Source organism: Drosophila virilis, chromosome 4 (assembly GCF_030788295.1).
Source record: "Drosophila virilis strain 15010-1051.87 chromosome 4, Dvir_AGI_RSII-ME, whole genome shotgun sequence".
Classification (NCBI taxonomy): domain Eukaryota; kingdom Metazoa; phylum Arthropoda; class Insecta; order Diptera; family Drosophilidae; genus Drosophila; species Drosophila virilis.
The window spans coordinates 4,888,449-4,907,317 of NC_091546.1; the positions used below are offsets into that span (position 1 = coordinate 4,888,449).

The window sequence follows — 18,869 nt, forward strand, 5'->3', positions numbered from 1 at the left end:
TTTTAATGAAAATATCGTTGAAAACAGAGTATTTTATTGTACAAGAACCTACTTTTAGACCTGTTGTTCCTATGAGAGCCAATAAATTCCAAGGCTGGTCAAAATATCTTGATAAGCAAAGCAGTTTTCCATAGAAGAACCTACTCTTCTTTCCATTATTCCTATGTCAACCTTCCTGATTTTCAAGAATATATATCACATAGAATATATATACATTATGGGTTTACATATTTCATGATGCAATTATTATACTCTCTCCAAGGATATAAAAACAGATGCTCAAAGAAGCTTAAGAGTGAGTTTTGATTTAACACAAATAGGGAAACAAAAGAAATACTAAGTAAGCTCTCTAGAAAAAGAAGCTGACATTAAAAGAAAGCACTTAGCTAGCGATTATGTGTGGATTTTTTCCAAACATTTTGGCTGCTATGCAATCTTTCAGTCTTTGATAAAACATGAACCCTGGCCAAAAATCCTGTAAAAGCTTTTTGAGTAAAACTCAAACAGTATATTATTTTTAAATAAATATATTTCCAAGAAAACTCGACGCTTTACAACCTGAAAAATACATTTTTTGTTGCCAGAAATTCTATTTGATTCTACATATAACTTTTCCTCGTAAATATACATGCATAAAAAAAAACCCTTCAAACAAATTGTGAACCTGCGGCAGTGCATTATTTGAACATTTATATGTATATATTAATAATTGTTGGAATTTGATGACCCATTTTTTTTTTGAGATAAGATTTTTATGTTTTTCTTGCATTTAACGCAAATTTTTTATTTGCTTTACACATTTTGTGCGCATTTTTATGCGCTTTGCCAATGATTTATTGCGAAAATTTCATTAATTTGCTGCGCTGTCATAAAACAGGGCAACAGCAAAAAAAAAAGGGAAAATATAAGAAAAGAAATATATTTATATAAAATGAAATAAATTTGATTGGCGTGTGCGTTGCGTGCGGCGTGCATTGGTGTTAAACAAATTTTATAGCCCACCTATGGGCACATACTTTTATAAGCGAATGTGCGAGTATATATATGGGCCTCGGCCCATGTATTTACGAGCTGCCGCCGAAAAACTCATTATACGCGCTGCCGTTGGAATTTTAAAATATAAATATATGTATGTATATTGTATATTGTATATCGTATATTTGCCACGCGTTACGCCTTGTCGGCGCTTTTGAAATGTCAAAGAACACGTGTTTTCTTATTTATATATTTTCTGCCTATTTTTTGTTTGCTTTGCTTTTCTCTGGAACGTGTCAAAATTAAAAGTGCGCAGACAAACATTTGTGTAGCCTGCAGAAACCCAGTCGAAGTTTTCCGTGCAAATCCAGCGCATAGATCGTGTTCAATTTATGTGAGGCTGGGCAGGTCGCGTACGACAACTTATTAGAGGGCGCACATAATACGCATACGCAGCGTGGGGCGGGCGCCCAAATAAGTATGCTATAGGAAATTTACTTTTTTCTAATTTACGCCTTGCGTGTGCCCAGACTGAGCATGGGCACAGGCTGAGCTTTTTCCATTAAGTCTGCAGCTGGCTTCGTCATAATTCATGGGACACACACGGACACACAGACGCACGGACACACACACACACGGACACACACACACACACGCACACGGACAGATGAATACTAGCACAGCGAATCACAGATTGGGGCCATGTTAATTTGTAGGCCGCTGCAGGCGGAAGTCCTTTTGGGTCTTTAAACGCAAATGAAAGGCAAACCGAAGCTTTTACTGCTGCCAGCAGCTCATGTATCATTTGTGTCTACCCCGCTGAAATGCCAACATCCATCCCCACCCACTTCCTTTTGCTGGGCTTCTTTGTGTGCGTGTTGCTCTAAATTAGATTTTCATTTGCGTGGGCGCTGCTCATAGCGGTTGTCCTTTGCCAACCAACCAGCCAACCACGCCCTCCGCTTTTGTCATTGCCCACTTGAAGCACTGCGCCCACTTAGACTTTATGACCTGCCACATAAAACCCTTTTGAACCTGACCCAGTGCAAAGAACGCGCCAGGCTTTTTGCAAAATCAATGCCAAAATTAATTAATCCGACTTAGTTTGGCCATAAAGTGGGCAGCATATGAAGTTTTTCCGTATGCCTAGCTCTTAAATTTATCGCCTGTTTATATTTGCTTTTTGTATACAAAAATGTATTCACAGATTTTTCCTTTGACTTCACAATTTGCTTTCAAAATAAAAATCCAAACCAGAAACGCATCAGGCAAAATGTATTTTTATTATTATTAGAAGTGCGTGCGTCAAAGCCCAGCCCAAAGTGAGACAGCCAGAAGTCCCGGACTGCGCCTGTCAACGGCTGTCAGTTGCCATTTGTTATTGATTATAGACGCCTGTGCTGCTTGCCATATACCCTGTATATAGAGAGGCAGGCTGTCATAAATAAGTTTATCCCGGCAACAGGCAGGCACAAAATCCTAAGCAGAGCTTCAATATTACAGACCACAAGAGCTTGAGGCTGTAAATTCGGCATGTAAGTCGTCGCATAGGCCAATAAATTTGTCTTCAAACCTTAAACTTTTCCCAGCGCTCACATACTCATAAATTTGGGATTAAAGCCCCTGCAAATACTGCTCACTTTTATATGGAAGAGTTTGTCTGGGACCGCGCTGTCTGAGCGTAGAGTTAACAAACGAAAAGTCGCTGGTTCAAAATTTTTTTTGAGATCTAGCTACTTATGCAGGGCATCTGGTAGTCGCGCATTCCCCCATTACATTCATTCAGTTATTTTTTTTCTCGATTTCTCCTTTTAATTTCGTAAAAGCATACAGAAAAATCGCGTATGCCTTAGCTGTTGCCTTTTTTGATTGACAGACGAATTCATCTGAATTTATGTGAATTTGCGCGAAGTTTTAAGAGCCTTTTTATACCCTATAAGCAAAGTGCAAATGTGTTTATAGGTTTTGTGCCAAATGCAATCGTTTCGACTTTTTACTAAAATTAATATTCAGCTTTAGAGCCAGATATTTAAAAGGCCAATAAATGCTGCTTCGCTTCGAACCAAATGTCCCAAAACATATTCAAGATCTTTTTTGACTTACACACGAGCAGAGTATTGCGCAGTCATTGCCACCCAACTGCTAGGCTTATACCTATTTTTCTATTTTTCTCTATGATTTCAAAGCAAAAATTGAGATGGCATTTGCTCAGGCAACATTTGAAGCGTTTGATGGCAAAGTATTTTAGCCAAACGATGGCAAGTTTTTAATAAGCAACAACAAACATTTCAAATACATATAATTGAGCAGCTGCCTAGACTCTAAAGTTTGTCGGCATTGAAATTTAAAGGAATTTGCTTAAAGCTGCAAAGCTGCCAGCAACAAAATTGGCAGCCGCTGAACAACTTTGGCAGCATAATAATAACGTTAAAAGATAATGAGTATGGCAAACAGCCACAACAACAACAAGAAGAAGATGAATATTAACAACTAAGAGTAAGAGTAAGAACAATTGTGCGACTAGCGAATACCCTGCACACGCGAGCTAAGCTATAGAAAGACTGTGCATACGAAGAACCATACGAACGCAGCTTGTGTCTTCTTTTTTCGTTAACCCGCCAAAAGTATTCTTGATTTTTATGAACTTTTAGGGTAGACAAAAACAGGCATCCAATTATATGTAAGTATCAAAGCCAAGGGCAGCATCCAAAAAATAGGAGTAGGAGTAAAGTCTTAAGCAAAAACAACAAAATTGATCGGAGATCGGAGTGTTACAGACACATGCACAAATTAAATATACCCCTCCATACACATTTCCATTGGATACGGTGTACAACAATGCCAAATTTGTCGCATTGGGCTGGGGGGCGTGGCACTAGCGCTATCAATGCCATACGCCCCGTGAAGCTGACCCAAGAGAAAAAGAAAAACAACCAAACAACATGAAGAGTACCAAATAGGCAACTTGAGCAAAAGTTTCAAGAGTCAAAACATTACCGCCCCCTAAGCTATCATATGTGTGCGCCATACACATATACACACACACACACACACACACACATATATATATATATATACATATATATAAATATATATATATATAAATATATATGCACACTTTGAGATATTTATCGCTTCTTAAGTATTTTTAAGAAGTTTGCCACGGCAACTTTTACTTTCTTCTGGCGACAACAACAAACATTTTGTCTTGGGCATATTTCGAGTGGCACTTCAAGTTGTCAGACTCTTGTCTTTCTTGTCTGCCACGCCCCTGTCCCGTCCCGCCCCCGCCTTAGCCAAGGCCAAGTGCTGGCTGGCTGCGACATTCCTGAATAAAAGTTTTTTCAAGGCCTTAATCAACTTTGCTTATAGCTTAATGAGCGCATGTAATGAGTTAATTCTTTTGCAGTGTTGCAAAACGTCAAGCTTTTAGGGCGAAGCTCAAATAGTTGACAAGAGTTTAACGCAATTGCGTGCGTGTTTTAACAAATTTTTAAAAACATTTGCCGGCTTAAATTTGAGTAAATTTGATATATGCCACAATTTACAAGCAAACTTTGAAAGTAGATTAGGCAAACATAATACCCACGGAAAATGGCTAAGAGGAGTATAATCTCTAATAAAGTAGAAAGCTTCTGCGACACCATAAATATATATACTTATTATTGATCAGGTCAACTGGGTAGATCTTGTCCTTACCATCTTTCATCTTTCTTTCTTTCTGTGTAAACTCATCTATCCCAGAATCTACTAGAGCTAAAGCCTGGCAATTTCAAATATATATATTTGTAACTTAACTTGGTACCTATTTTTACAATTTTTTATAGCTTTCCCCATTCAATAAAAAAAAGGAGGAAAAATATTATTTTGTTAGTATAGCCTTGCACTGTGGTATATACGCGCATAAGTATACCATATTTGAGCTTTGAAAATAGTCAAAAAAATGGACTGTAAATAACGAAGTTATTTAAGAATGCATTTGCCAGATTTTGGTGTGCGGCTACAGGAGGACCAAGCAGAGCTCTAGTGCAAATATGTGTGTATGTGTATTTTTTGTATAGAAATAAGCTGGAGTGTATGTAATGGCAGCTTGGCGCTGGGTTGAGGGCAACTCCTACCCCTTTTTTTCTTAATTTCTTAAGCAATTAAAAACATATTTTTAGAATTCGTTTTCAACTTTACAAACTCCAGTTAGGGATTTAATTCCGTTGCACGTTAACGGATTAAGCGAAACCAAAAACCAATTAGGCGGCATAGAATACACAAACACACCCACAGAAACACACACATAATAACACACACACACATACAAACACACACAGATTATGCACACTTGTGCCCATCCCTTTTGTACGCCCATAAAGCACACAATGAAAATCCAAAAAGAACACAACAATTTTTCTTTGGCACTCAATACTAACGCATTCCCCCTCCCAAAAAAAACTCTGCTCTCTTTGCAGTTATTAGAGGCGCGGCCAGCGGGAAAGACGAGTCTATTAACAGAACAAACAGCCTAAAAAAAAAAAAGAAAGAAGAGGAGAAGGAGGCAAAGCTTGGCAGGCGGCAAAATCCGTGACTGAGTCGCTGGCAAATCGAATTGCTAAGCGGCTGCCAATGAGACGGCACACACATTGCTGTCAGCAGAGGCATCAGCATCAGCAGCAGCAGCAGCTGAAACAGGACAAGCAGCAGAAGCAGGAGCCGGAGCAGCAGCTGGAAGCTGGCTTAGCTGAAGAAGCAGCTGGAGCACAGCGAAACGAAACAGTTAGCCGGTTGGCAAAAGCCGATTGCGAATTTGCTATATTGACATAAGGAAATCGTTAGCCGGCTTAGCAGGCCCCAAGGCGTCAAGGCGCATTTAAAATTAAAAAATCACGTGCCAAATATACACATATATACACATATATATATATATATACATCAGCTGGCAGATATCGGCAGAGCAGAGTCTTATGCTAATGCGAGCGAGTGGGCCATGAATATAACATGAGACTGGCAACTAAGCCAGCCAAGTGATGACAATAAGCGCCAGCCAGAAGCTATAAGAACAGAGACAGCTACGCAAAGCGAGAGGGCGACAGAAAGAGAGTGTGCGAGACAGACAAAGAGTGAGAGAAAGAGAGCAAGTGTGCGACAGAGACAGCATGACGGAGCTGCGCCGCCTGGAGACGCCGCGTCTGCACAAGCAGCATTCGCTGCGCGGCGAGCCGCTGCTGCTGCTGCACCACAACCAGCACCATACGCTGGTGGATCAGGCCTGCAATTTGAGCAGCGGCGGCAACAGTGCGGCCAGCACCACCAGCAGCAGCACGGCAACCGCAACCACAGCGCTCGGTGGGGGCTGTGCAGCGCAGCGCCTGAACAGCGTCGAGTTCGATGAGCATGATGTGTACTATGTTTCGCCTTCTAAGCGAAAAGCGGGCGTGGCACCTGTGGGCCCGGCACTGCGGCCAGCCACAGCCTACGAGGCGGGCAGCAATAACAACAATAGCTACAATAATAATCACAATGTGGTCACCTTCTCGGACTTTGTAAGCGAGCGGGGTGGCGGTGGCGCCTCCAGCTCGCATCGCGGCTCGCTGAAGCGGGCGAAGGGACGCAGCAATCAGTCGCTGTGCAGCTGCGATGCCGGCGACGAGGCGCAACTGCAGCCGGACGCGGCGCGTCCGCTCTACGAATACAGTTTGGAGCGGCGCCGCAAGACGCACACCTACACCTGTGAGCAGAACGCACAGATACTCATGAGACTGGAGCGCGAACGTCAACGGAAATTATCGCTGACTAGCCTGGTCGGCGGAGTAGGAGGCGGCGGCGGTGGGGAGTTGCAGGTAAGCGCAAATGCTTATGTTTATGTAATTGGAATCATGAGCAGCAGTGCCAGCTGTGCGGCACGTGTCGTGCTGCCTGCCTGTCTGTTCGCCTGTCTGTCTGGCTGCGCGTGTGTGCGGCCTGTTGCAGGCAAATTTGATAGGCAAACAATTCGCGGCACGTACTCGCAGCAGCTCCAGCAACAACAACTTTGACTGACATTTGGGCAGCTGGCAGATGGCACACGGCACCTGAAATTCGCCACCTGCCATCTACCACCTGGCCGTCTGTCCAAATACATAACCTCCGCTGTCGTTTTATGTGCCCCATTTGGTGGCAACACATTTGGACATAAGCGCACAGCTTGAGTTACAATTTTTTAAATATTCATGTGAAAAAATGAACAAATATTCCGGTTCGAGATTTCAGTATTTAATATTCATTTGCCACGAATTGACCATTGAATCTTATTAGTCGCCTGAATCGATTCATATTTTTGATTGGGTTCCCTTATTTTGCAGAGCTTACAATTCCAAGATTCAGAAGGATGAAAGTCGTAGAAAAATATTGCTTTTGAGTTTAAAAAGTTTAAGATACAGACAAACCTGTCGGATATTCTTATAATCACAATACTTCGAGTTAGCAAAAAGAGAGGCAACAACTTTCACGTCTCTTTGTTGTCGTAGAGAAAACATTCGCCCAAGTAAATATATTTTGCATTCATCTGTAGCTCAAAATCCTTACAAACAGTTTAAGAGGCAGGTCGTTGGTTTAAATGCAGCAGCAATTTTCAATATTTATATGTGTTTATTCAATTTACTATTTTTCACTAAATAAAAGCCGCTCATGAAACAGGAGCTGATAAATAGTTTATGTCTAGATAATAATGCAGACAACAGTTAAATGTTAATTAAAATCAAATACTCAGTCAATAGAAAAATGTTCGACCAAGCCTCATTCATTGTAAACGCAGCATGCCACGCCCCTAAGTAGGCGACTGCTAGTTCGTTTGATAGCTTTACGGGAAAAGCCCCAAAACCAGATTATATTCTTCTCACCAACGGTGAAGGTTGTAAACATATTTACACAGTTTTATATAAATAAAACAAAAAATTATTTATCTTAAAGAAAACGGAAAAAAAAAATTGAAAAGAAAGTCTTTTTATTTGACACTATCTAATTTCGTGCGTGTGTGTTCAGAGAGCAAAGGCAAAGGACTTTAGGCATGGAGTTGAACCTGAGCAGCGCCATGTCGGGCGCGACCCTCAACTCGGGGTCGGTGATGTTGAGAGCTCGCAAGATCAAAAACAAGCGTCTGTTGCCGACCTTTGATCTGTCGCTGGAGCAGAAGATTGACATCAAAAAGGCCTTCGATCTGTTTGATACGGAATGCACCGGTTTTATTGAGGTAAAGGAGCTGCGCGTCGCAATACGTGCGTTGGGCTTTGAGCCGAACAAGGAAGAGATTAAAAATATGATGGATGAGATCGATAAGGATAAGACAGGACGCATTGCGTTCAACGATTTCTTGCACCTGATGCGCTTGAAAATGGCCGCAAAGGACTCCAAGCAGGATATACTAAAGGCCTTCTCCTTTTTCGACGACGATCGCACCGGTCGCATTTCGTTCAACAATCTAAAGCGTGTCGCCTCCGAGCTGGGCGAGAAACTCACCGACGAGGAGCTCCAGGAGATGATCGACGAGGCTGACTTGGATGGTGATGGTGAAGTGTGCCGCGAAGAATTCCTGACTGTGATGAAGAAAACCAATTTGATTTAAAACCCGCAACCCAGGCAGGTCTAAGACACGCCCCGACTCTGGCTTATATTCGAAACACGCACACAGAGGAAACGACGTTCTAGTGCTCGACACTCGTTATAATAGCTAGCTAATCAGATTTCAGGCAGCCCACAACATTTCATCCCCCCACTTAATCCCCCCAACTATATATATTGACATATCACAAAATATTTCTTGAAGAAGTTTGGATATGCTTCGGTTTAATAAAGCACGTGTGCAGAAGAAAACAGCAAGGTGCCTTCCTATAGCTTGTGTTTGTGCAGGGTATTCCATCTAATGCTATCAGCATATACCCCACTCGAAACAACTACTAAAGCGCAAATGCTAAAAATAGCTCTACAGAAAGAATCGTTAAATAATTCAACTCGCATATCGGGTTGCCAAAGATACCTGTACTTTAATTAAAATACCATTCCAACGCGTGTTGGGTCTGGGTGCGTGACCTCGGCGGGCTGACATTAAATTTTTAAAGCCCAACTTCGCAGCTGCTGCTGCTGCTGCTGTTGCTGTCATTTGTCACAATTAGCACGGCGGAACTTCAATTACGTAAAAAAATATGGCCTCCACCTCCATGTTCACATTATCTCGCAGCTCGTTTTATAGCTAGATACGCTGTCACAGTTTTGCTCGGTTTGTGTTTTGTTCTTTTTATTCTTTTTTTTTTTTTTTTTTTTGCTGTTCAGCCCGCTGTCATGCATAACAAATCTCTTTGACACATTTGATGTATGCGTTTGCTGTGGCCCCAGGCGGCAAGGGTTCTCTCACTCTGTGTGTGTGTGTGTGTGTGTGCTGCTCCACTTTCAGAGTTGTTGCAACAAATTGTGGCTACAATTTGGTGGCATGCGTGGGCGCTTTCCCAGCCGCTTTGCCGGCTGCTGCCCCGGCAAACATACTCGTTATTTAGTAGCATCGTTTAACTTTTTATTTACGCCATGCTTTGCATTTAGCGCCATTAGTTGTTGCAGTTCGAAAACGGCTGCAAGTCAAGCGGGGCTTTAAATTCATCAAACACACAGCCTGTCCCAGTCGAGCCGAGTCGAGTCGAGGCAAGGCGAGGCGGTTGCATGCGGCGTATACGCAATTTATGTGACATTTCAGTCAACTAACGCCACAGCAGAGACCCAGTGAACAGTGAAGAGTGAACTGTGCGTCTTAATAAATCAATCACAATACAATTGAGTACGTATTTAAGCCACAGTGGGTTCGATAAATTAACGCCAAAGCAACTGAAGAAACTTTCAATTTTCAGTTGCAGCAATAAATTAAGTTAACACAATTTAATTTTCAAAGAATTCAAAACTTAGTTAAAACTTCGAGCACACATTTAAATTTCTGCGCTTTTGAGTAAAAGAATTGAAGTCGAATTTTATCAGAGAAATTGTTTTTAGAAATCTGCTTGAAGAGATGCCACAGAATATATTCAGTAATATAAAAGAACTGGATTAATTTCGAATACAACCTTGTCTTTCTTTAAGCTCAATTTACCATTGGAAATAAACGCACAAAAGTCTCTTGAGTCTCAATCTGAAATTCCTCAATTGTCACTGGAACCACACGGCGTATGCTCGATTAAATTTATTCACACTTACACACATTTTAATAGCCTGCCTATGAGCGTGTCTTTAACAAAGTTATTTGAAATAATTACATCAACCATGGACAAAAGCCAGCTAGAACAAGTGCTGCAAGTAGCCATTGATAGAGTCGTAAACTTAAGAGGCTGTCGGATAATTACGAGACCAATTTTGATAGCACAAAAATATAAGAAGAAAACTAAAATAAAACCAAAAGAAACTCGGACATTTATAAAAGTTTTGCTACTTCATTTTTCCTGCTTATTGCTTTGGCTAAATCGATTAAGGGCCATGTCGATTTGAGCGGTGGGCAGAGCAGGGCAGGGGTAACTTCAAGTAAAATATAACCAACACTCAATTTTACGAACATTTAACTAAATACCCCGGACAGGAGGTATGCTGCCCGGTCCAGTCGAAAACCACCCGCCCAAAAAAAAAAAGAAGGAAAACAGAGGAAACATCTACTAAAATGTAAAAGGATCTACTTTGAGCAACAGCTACGTAAGAGAAGCGTTAAAAAAGTTTTGCGCAAACTACAAAACTGCCATAACTCAACATTACGCCCGACAAACACACACACACACATGCACACACACACGCGCACACACACACACACACGCTTGCATACAACCCATAGAGCTTTGAGCATATTCGCAACGCTGAGCTGCAGAAAATTCGTAACTGTAGCGAGAAACTTGCAAAAAAAAAAACAATGATGAATGCTCACACACACAGAGACACACACACACACACACTTAGATAAATTATGGTAAAAAATTGCACAAAATTGCCGCAAAGTAGACGAAAAATTATTATAAAATGTGCATTATGAAATTTAAGGCGAGACAAAGACGCGCATAATTCAAAAGAAGAAAAGCACGCGGAAAAGCATCAGAGAGCAGCAGTCGGCAGTCGGCAGTCGGCGAAAATAGTGGACAGAAAGCTAAGCTAAAAGTCGCGAGCGAAAACTAAAGGAAACATATATATATCTGCATATAGTTATGCAACGATATATCAAGCAATTTAATGCTCAAAAAAGCAGCAAGCTGCGGTTAGCCAAGTCCTGTGGTGCCACTCATAAGCCCCGCCCTTGCCCCTGTCCCTGTTCCTGCCCCTGTCCGTGCTGTGGACCCTCGCACACACAGCTCATAAACATGGCGTCCAATTTGTGGCATAAACGCCAAATAAGCATACACAGCATGCAGCATAATGTTGCATACTTTGGGGCGCAGTTAACCAGCAGCGCCCCAGGAGGGAGTTATGCATATGCATATGCATATGCATGCAAGAATGACTCCTACTTGAAGCGCAAAGAGAACCGAGTGGAAATCAGCGAGAAGCTAAAGAAGTGTGCTCAAAGTGCATACGCTAGCATATTTATGTTGCTTGGGACCTTTGCACTCGCTCGCTCCGCCTTTAATTAGTATATACTTTGCAAACTTTGGGTCTCCTGCGCAAACGGGCATAACTTTTGAATTATGATAGAATGTGCTTTGTTGCATGCGAATTTTTTTTCACAAATTGTAGACCAATTATTATGAGACCAAATTATTGACCCCAAGTGACTGCTTGATTGATATGTCAAAGCGCTAAGAGCTCAGCTTGATTTTAAATGAATTTGATTTTTTTGGTTAGCTGAACTAAGGTAAATCAAGCTTGAGTGTTTTCTATTTAAATAAGTTTTAGACAAATTAATATAAGCAGAATTATAGAATGGAAATAATTTACTCTTTGTGGTTTTTTGATTGATATGTGACAGCATTAAGGACGCACTTTATATTATTATTCTTAAAGATGAACTTACGATACTCTATTTATGTATACTTCCTTTGATATTTTTTTAATAGCTGAAGTCTAATTTAGTTTTCTTGAAGCTTAGTTTTCGTATTTGCTTTTTCTTAGCTTGAGTTTCAATTTATTAATGGATTTCAAATATATTTATAATTATTAAACTCTATACAGATATTTCTAGTATATTTCTTATACATTGATAGTTTTGGCGACCTTTCCGTATTTATTTACTTATTAAAATCAAATATCGAAATTTTATCGACAATTTAAATTCAACATATATTTTTCCGATATATTTCGAAGGTCCATTGATTAATTTATTTATTATTAGAAAATTATCAAATAATTTGCTCGCCATTCAGTTTTAACTCAAGTCTTAATTAAATTTCATAATAATTATTATTTTTTTATTAAATATAAAATCAGCTTATAACCTAGTAACAATGTGTAAAGCCTTGCACACAGATTAGTTGCATTAACTGGTTTACAAACTTGTCTTTTCTTAAGCCAACACCACAATAATAAATATTTATATATTCCATATAAACCTTGCTTTCGAGCTAATTGGCTATTAGAAACTTTCGAGAAATAAGCAAGAAAAAAAACTGGGCCCCATAAAATCAGCGCGTCCTTTCAAATTGGCCAGCCTGTTGGACGGCGGGCAAGTTATGCAAGAGATGCCACCGCAAAATATTTGCATAAATTATTTAAGTTTTGCCCGGCGACAGGCGTAGGAAATTACCAGCGCTGTGTAATGAAAATATGAAAATTTTCAATTTCCACTTAAGCAGCGACAGGACATGCCCGGTCATGTGCCGGGTGGGGCAGCTGGGTGGATGGTCCCCAACAGGACAAGACTAAGTAAATAATAAAAATAATCAACAGCAACACGACAGGCGACAACAATAGCAAGTGGGGGCGTGGCGGGTTAGGTCTGCGGGGGCCAACATAAAGCAATCAAAATTCAAAGGAAATTTTTATTAATGTCAATGCGTTTCGTTTCGGCCAGACGCATAAAAATAAAAAGCAAATCAATGCAAATGTATTTCACGTAACTGAATTCAATTTCGAATCCCCGAAGCGTCGGTGTTTTTTGATGATGTTTATGATGTTGCCCGATGATAATAATGATGTAGAGGCCGGGACTGAGGATGAGGATAAGGCTGATGGCTCGACCTGACCGTAACAAATTCAATTAGGACACGAACAACGCATTGCGCACTTAGATGGCCAACTGGAAACTGGGCAACAGTATACAGGAGTTATGCTTTTTCACCGATAAACCTTTTTCATGCCCTTTTTTCGCACGCCCTTTTTGCTGTACGTGTGCGTGTGTGTGTGTGAGAGTGTGTGTGTTTATATGCTCCTGTCTATGGCATAATTAAATTTCATGTAGCCGGCGGCCACCTGCAAAACGCATGTGTTGCTCCCAAATCTCTTTCTATACAATTTCGCCAATTTGCGAATGTGTAGCATACCTCAAGGCGCTTTATTAAAATGGATTGAATATACCTTGAAAGTTGATTTGGTATTCATATTCTTAGGAATTAGTTGAAATTCATTAGATACATGTTTGCAGCATAATCTTAAAAGTTAGTCATACCAACAGCAAGGACTTGCGTCAAAGCAACTTTATAAATAATAATAGACTCTGGTAAAAGAATGTATCTAAACAAAGTTTTATAAAGATAATCTTTCAGACTCCGTAATTTTTATTTATATTGGAAGTATTCCAAGATAAGGTATAATTAACAAGATCGTTGAAATGTCCTCTTTTACTCCCAACAAACCCAAACTTATACCAGGCTGAATGCCCTTTCAACCAGGCCAAAATGCTGGCGAAACTGTTTGGCAAACTGTGCCTGAAGCGCACATTTTGCAATAAGTTCTAAGCCGGAAGTTGGCCAAGTCGATTGATTTAATACAATTTCCTTTGCTGTAACAGCTGCACGTTTTCAATTTATTAAACGCCTTGTTCTACTGCTTCTTCCAGTTAAGTGACACGCCCAGCTTGTCGGATGTGGATATTATACCGCCCGTGCCACCGCCGCCCGCACTGAAGCGAAACGGCAGCATGCGCAGTCTGCGCCTGCTGCAGCAGCTGCAGCAACAACAGCAGCAGCAGCAGCAGCAGCAACAGCAACAGCAACTATTGCCCAAGAGCAACAACAATCTGGCCCTGGGTATGGCACAGCTGTGCAACGGCGATCTGCTTGAGGATTGCACCAAAACGGCTCTGGACGAATGCGCGGCCACATTGCTGAAGTGCGCAAACAGCGGCGGCGGCGGCGGCAGCAACAGCAATGCCAAGCCGGATCTGTGCCAGCCGCTGAGCAATGGCAACTGCCACGCCCATAGCCTTAATAAGCCAAACAAAGCCAAGCACCCGCCCTTTGCCGCACACGAGGAGGACAACATCTTTGCGCCGCAAGCACAAAAATCGGATCCCAGCTTGTGCTTTGTGCCAGCCACAGCCACAGCAGCAGCAACACCAGCTGCAACAGCTGCAACAACAGCAGCAACTGTTGCTCCAATGCTGAGCAAATACAACACAATCGGGCCTAGCAGCGATTATGCGCGACATTTGGCCCACTACAGCCGCTACCTGCAGAAGCAGCATCAGCAGCAGCAATTGGCGCACTTTCAGCAGCAGCGTTGTCGCTGCTTCTCACAATCGCTGCTCAATTTTCCGAGCAACCAGCCACAGCAGCAGCCACAGCCACAGCAACAATTGCAGCAGCAGCAGCCAGACTCCAAGCAGAGCCTGGATATGGCACAGCCAGCACAAATATTTCACACCAGTAGCATGGACTGGACATTGGCCATGAATAGTCGCAGCTTTGGCAATTTGGTGGACATTGATGGCGGCTGCCGTGTGCCGTATCAGAAAATGCAACAATCATCGGCGCTGGCCTCCTCCAGTTTTACGATGAACTCCTTCGACAGTGGCAATAACAGCAGCGGCATACTCAAAGAGCTCGAGTCCCAGCCACATAGCCATGCCCACACACATTCGCATCCACATTCGCATCATTATCATGCACACGATGTGGCGCATTCGTTGCTGCATCATGGGCCAACTGGCGGTATTCCGGCCACGCCGCAGAAACATCATCAGCTGCACTCGAGCGTCACGAGCATCATGCCATGGAAACATCGACAGTGCCCCAGTCGTGGCTCATCCAGTTCGGGCACAAATTCCTTTCGTAAGTTGCACAAGGGCTGGATAACTATTTACCAATCCTTAACTGTTTATTATAGTTAAAATGATAAATATGTATGTATTGTTATTCTTTATTGAGAGTTAGATAATTGGCTTACATTTTATATTCACAAAAAAAGAGTAGAACACATGTTATCCAAATTAACATTTTGATAACATACAACTAAAACAAGGCAAGAACAGGAACTAGCTGCTAGCTAAGCATTTATCTTATTTGGCAGCAATCAATCGAAATATCTATAAATCAAACTAGACATTTTATCTGCTCATGCACATGCCACATTTCATTCAATTCTCTAGAAACCTACTTTGATCTAGTTCATTTGGTGGCATGCAGCCCTGGCTTGTTGTTACCTGACATTGCACTCGTCTGTGCTGGCCGCAGCAGCAGCTGCTCCCCACTTGGGGCACACAATTCTATTTAGTCGTTAGTCGTTTGATTGCGTCCCATGTAACATGGCCGCTTAATGTTAAACGTTGCCAATGCCCGCGTGACTTTGTCGTCCTCATCAAGTGCCCATCAGCAGCCGTGTGGTCTAAAAGGGGCGCATAGTGTCTACCTCTTTCTCTCTCTCTCTCTATCGCTCTGGCTAACTGCAGTTCGTTAGTTAGACGCCCCCCGTCCAAAAACTGCGTAGCTGGCGATGTCCTGTCATGTTAAATTTATGCAAATCGCTGATGGCCGCCCCGCCGCCCGCCGCCCGCCTCACGTGCCACTTTGGCAGCAGCAGCTGCAACATTTGGCTGCCAGCTACCGCACATGCTCTCCATTTGCAACTTGCTTATCGGTAATTCACTTTGGAGCCAGAGACCAGCCAGAGCCCTGCGAGTTTCGAGCTTTCCATAATCAAGCAGTGGCAGAGAAAAAAACCGAACTGAACTGAGCTAGTTTCATGCCTCAGCTGACTTGTTTGCTTAGCTGCCCTATCAAATGGCTAAGCTGCATAATCGAATTTGGTTTGCAATTAAAATTGAGCACTTGCTATTGATACAAGTATCTGAGAGACCAAACCAAATCGCATAATGTGATTCACATTTGCATCAGCTTAGTTTCTACTTCTTTTTCAAACCAGCACAGTATTAATTCGTCCAGAAATGTGCAGCCAATTCAAGGGCAGAGTTTCGATCACAAAAAAGTGGTTACAAATTGTAGACAAGTGCTAACAGCCGAGTTAAACAACTGTCTAGCATTCCAGTTAAGATTGCAGTAAACAGCTCAGCTAACATCAGAGTTCAAAATTATATTAACAGGCGATCTAATAATAATAATAATAATAATAGACGAGTCAACAGCCAAGCTAATATACGAGCTAACTGGCTAGTTGGCAGGCTAGTTAACAGACTAGCTAACAGAAAAGTTAAAAGACCAGTTAACATTCTTGTTAAGAGATCAGAGTTATTAAACATATTCACATCCCAGTTAACATTCCAGTTGACTGGAGATTCAACAGCCCACGAAATAGGCGAGTTAACAGATAAAATGACAGGAAAGCTAACAGGCCATTTAACAAGCGAGTTCAAGGCCTAGTTAACAGGTTGCGATCTAAACGCGGAGTCAGAGAAAAACTTAAATTAAATTCATGTGTGGCTCGATAAATATATACATATGTATACATAGAAGCATATGGCAGCTCTTTCCAAGCAAATTTAATCTACAGCATTCTGCAAATTACTATTCCCAATAGACTGGTTTTATTTGTGACATAATCATGTGATTAATATCATTGGCTTAATTTCATTTCAACTCATTTCATTGATAGCACACAAAAGCTCTTAAGTCTTTTGAGTTGCATAATAATGCAGCTAATAAGTCAGTTGTAAGCACTGCTCATGGCCACCATCGGCACTTTATCTGCACACACACAAAAAAAAAACACACACACAACTTATTTCATGGTTCATAAAACTTGACTCAGCTCTCAGTTAACAAGAAATTGTTCGTCTTTTGTAAAGCAAAACCAACTAAGCAATTCAATTTTAAACGTTTAACTAACCATATTTCCTTATTATCCTTACAACTACGCTGCTTGCACATTGATGGGAATACGATGAAAAAACACGATCGACTCGTTGCTGTTGTTGTTTTTGTTGCTGCTGTAATCAATGCCACTGTCACGGCAATTTGCACACACACACACACCCCTGCACACAAAATGCAACACACAAACAACGACAATGCTGATGATGATGATGACGACGACGACGTCGCTCCGGCTGCACAACAAACGACTTGGCATTGAACTGGCAACAACAAAAACAACGAATACTAAAACAACAACATGGACAACAATCGCTGTGCCTGGTCATCATGAATGCTGCTCCTGCTGCTTACTGGTCGTACGCTGCGTATACGTAACATTTGTCCAGGCTTCGATGCGGCCAAGCATTGGCTGGCAGTCAGCTCGATACTCTTGATAATTGGCGCTGCCAGTGTGGCTGTGCCCCTGGCGCTACGTGTTGCTGCAAGTGAGTAGTAGTGAGAGCTAGCTCCTAGACTAGATTCCAGCTTTCAGCTATCCGGACAATAAATCAATTACCATAACGCATACGACACGTAGCCAGAGCTCAAAATGTCAAGAGACGCACACAGTCGTGTCTGACAGTGTTGGTATCTTTGTGTGTCGTGCTAATGCGTTCAAGTTAGTTAGTAGCTGCTGCTAACTCGGTTTTATGAACCCTCTCTCCATCCTTTTGCCTTTCAGGTGCGCCCTTTGAGGAGCGCTTACGCGTCGCTGTGCAGCTTTTGGATCAAGTGCCTTTAATCGATGGGCATAACGATTTACCCTGGAATATACGCAAGTTCCTGCATAACAAACTCAACGACTTCAAGTGAGCACAATTTTGCAATACGCAACTGCAATTAATATTTTTAAACGAACTTTGCCTTATTTTTCCTCCACTCTGTTTTTTTTTTTTCTCTTCTATTGCCAGCTTTGATGAGGACTTACGCAACGTTGTGCCCTGGGCGCGCAGCCACTGGAGCCACACGGATCTCACGCGACTGAAGAAGGGACGCATATCAGCACAGGTAAGTGTGTACAGTGCCTGCAAATGTTCCCCTCGCTCATAATCACAGTTGCTGCCACTTTCAACCATAATTTGCCAGCCAACATATCAGCCCACTCTTCACAGTTACTGTTCAGGCTCTTTGAATGCCATTTAAAAATAGTTATAATAAGGCTGGTCTGCTTTAACTCCCAATAAGGGCCAAACAGAATGGAAAAAACCATTTAGACAGATTACATACGTTACCTTGTTAGACTATGAAATACCCTTTAAGTTGTCAGTTGTCTTCTTTTCATGACTTGGTTTCTTATTCATGCCCTTTCCTGACTATAAACTCCATTAACTTAACTAGGAACTAGGCAGATTTTGTTGTTCAATGACACTTGGCTTAATTTTGCATTGCATGTTTTTTTTTTCATAATTTAATATTTGTTTTCTGAGAAATGTAAAGCACTTAAAATTTCCGGAAAAGAAAATTAGAATTACAATTAAAATTTCTTTGTTGTCAATGGTGGCTGTCAAATTTATTGTGAAACGCCTCTTCAATGTAAATTTTCTTTGTCATTTAATTTATAAAATTTCGACTTAAAATCAAGTTCCATTAAATACTCTACCAATACTTTAAGCTGTCATAATTTTGTCAAAGCTGTACTTTTGTTATGTGCTTATTATTGACTCCACGTTGAAATTG

At 41.5% G+C, this 18,869-nt stretch overlaps 2 protein-coding genes across 9 annotated transcripts in view; both read left to right on the plus strand.

Moving 5' to 3' along the window:
* LOC6627504 (dipeptidase 3) overlaps positions 1–18,869 on the plus strand; it is a 416,202-nt gene that overhangs the window by 334,288 nt on the left and 63,045 nt on the right. For 7 of the 8 annotated variants that reach the window (XM_015173103.3, XM_015173104.3, XM_070209380.1 and 4 more), the window contains 5 exons: positions 5,436–6,803; positions 13,943–15,155; positions 17,540–17,638; positions 17,875–18,001; positions 18,104–18,200. In XM_015173103.3, the coding sequence (XP_015028589.1) occupies positions 6,120–6,803; positions 13,943–15,155; positions 17,540–17,638; positions 17,875–18,001; positions 18,104–18,200 (2,220 nt within the window). In that variant the 5' untranslated portion in view covers positions 5,436–6,119. The remainder of the gene's footprint in view (positions 1–5,435; positions 6,804–13,942; positions 15,156–17,539; positions 17,639–17,874; positions 18,002–18,103; positions 18,201–18,869) is intronic. The other variant, XM_070209382.1, reaches the window with a different exon arrangement.
* On the plus strand, positions 7,837–8,811 carry LOC6627505 (uncharacterized). The gene has a single exon (XM_002052752.4). It carries the CDS (start codon positions 8,009–8,011, stop codon positions 8,561–8,563), a length of 555 nt encoding a protein of 184 aa, XP_002052788.1. The 5' UTR covers positions 7,837–8,008; the 3' UTR covers positions 8,564–8,811.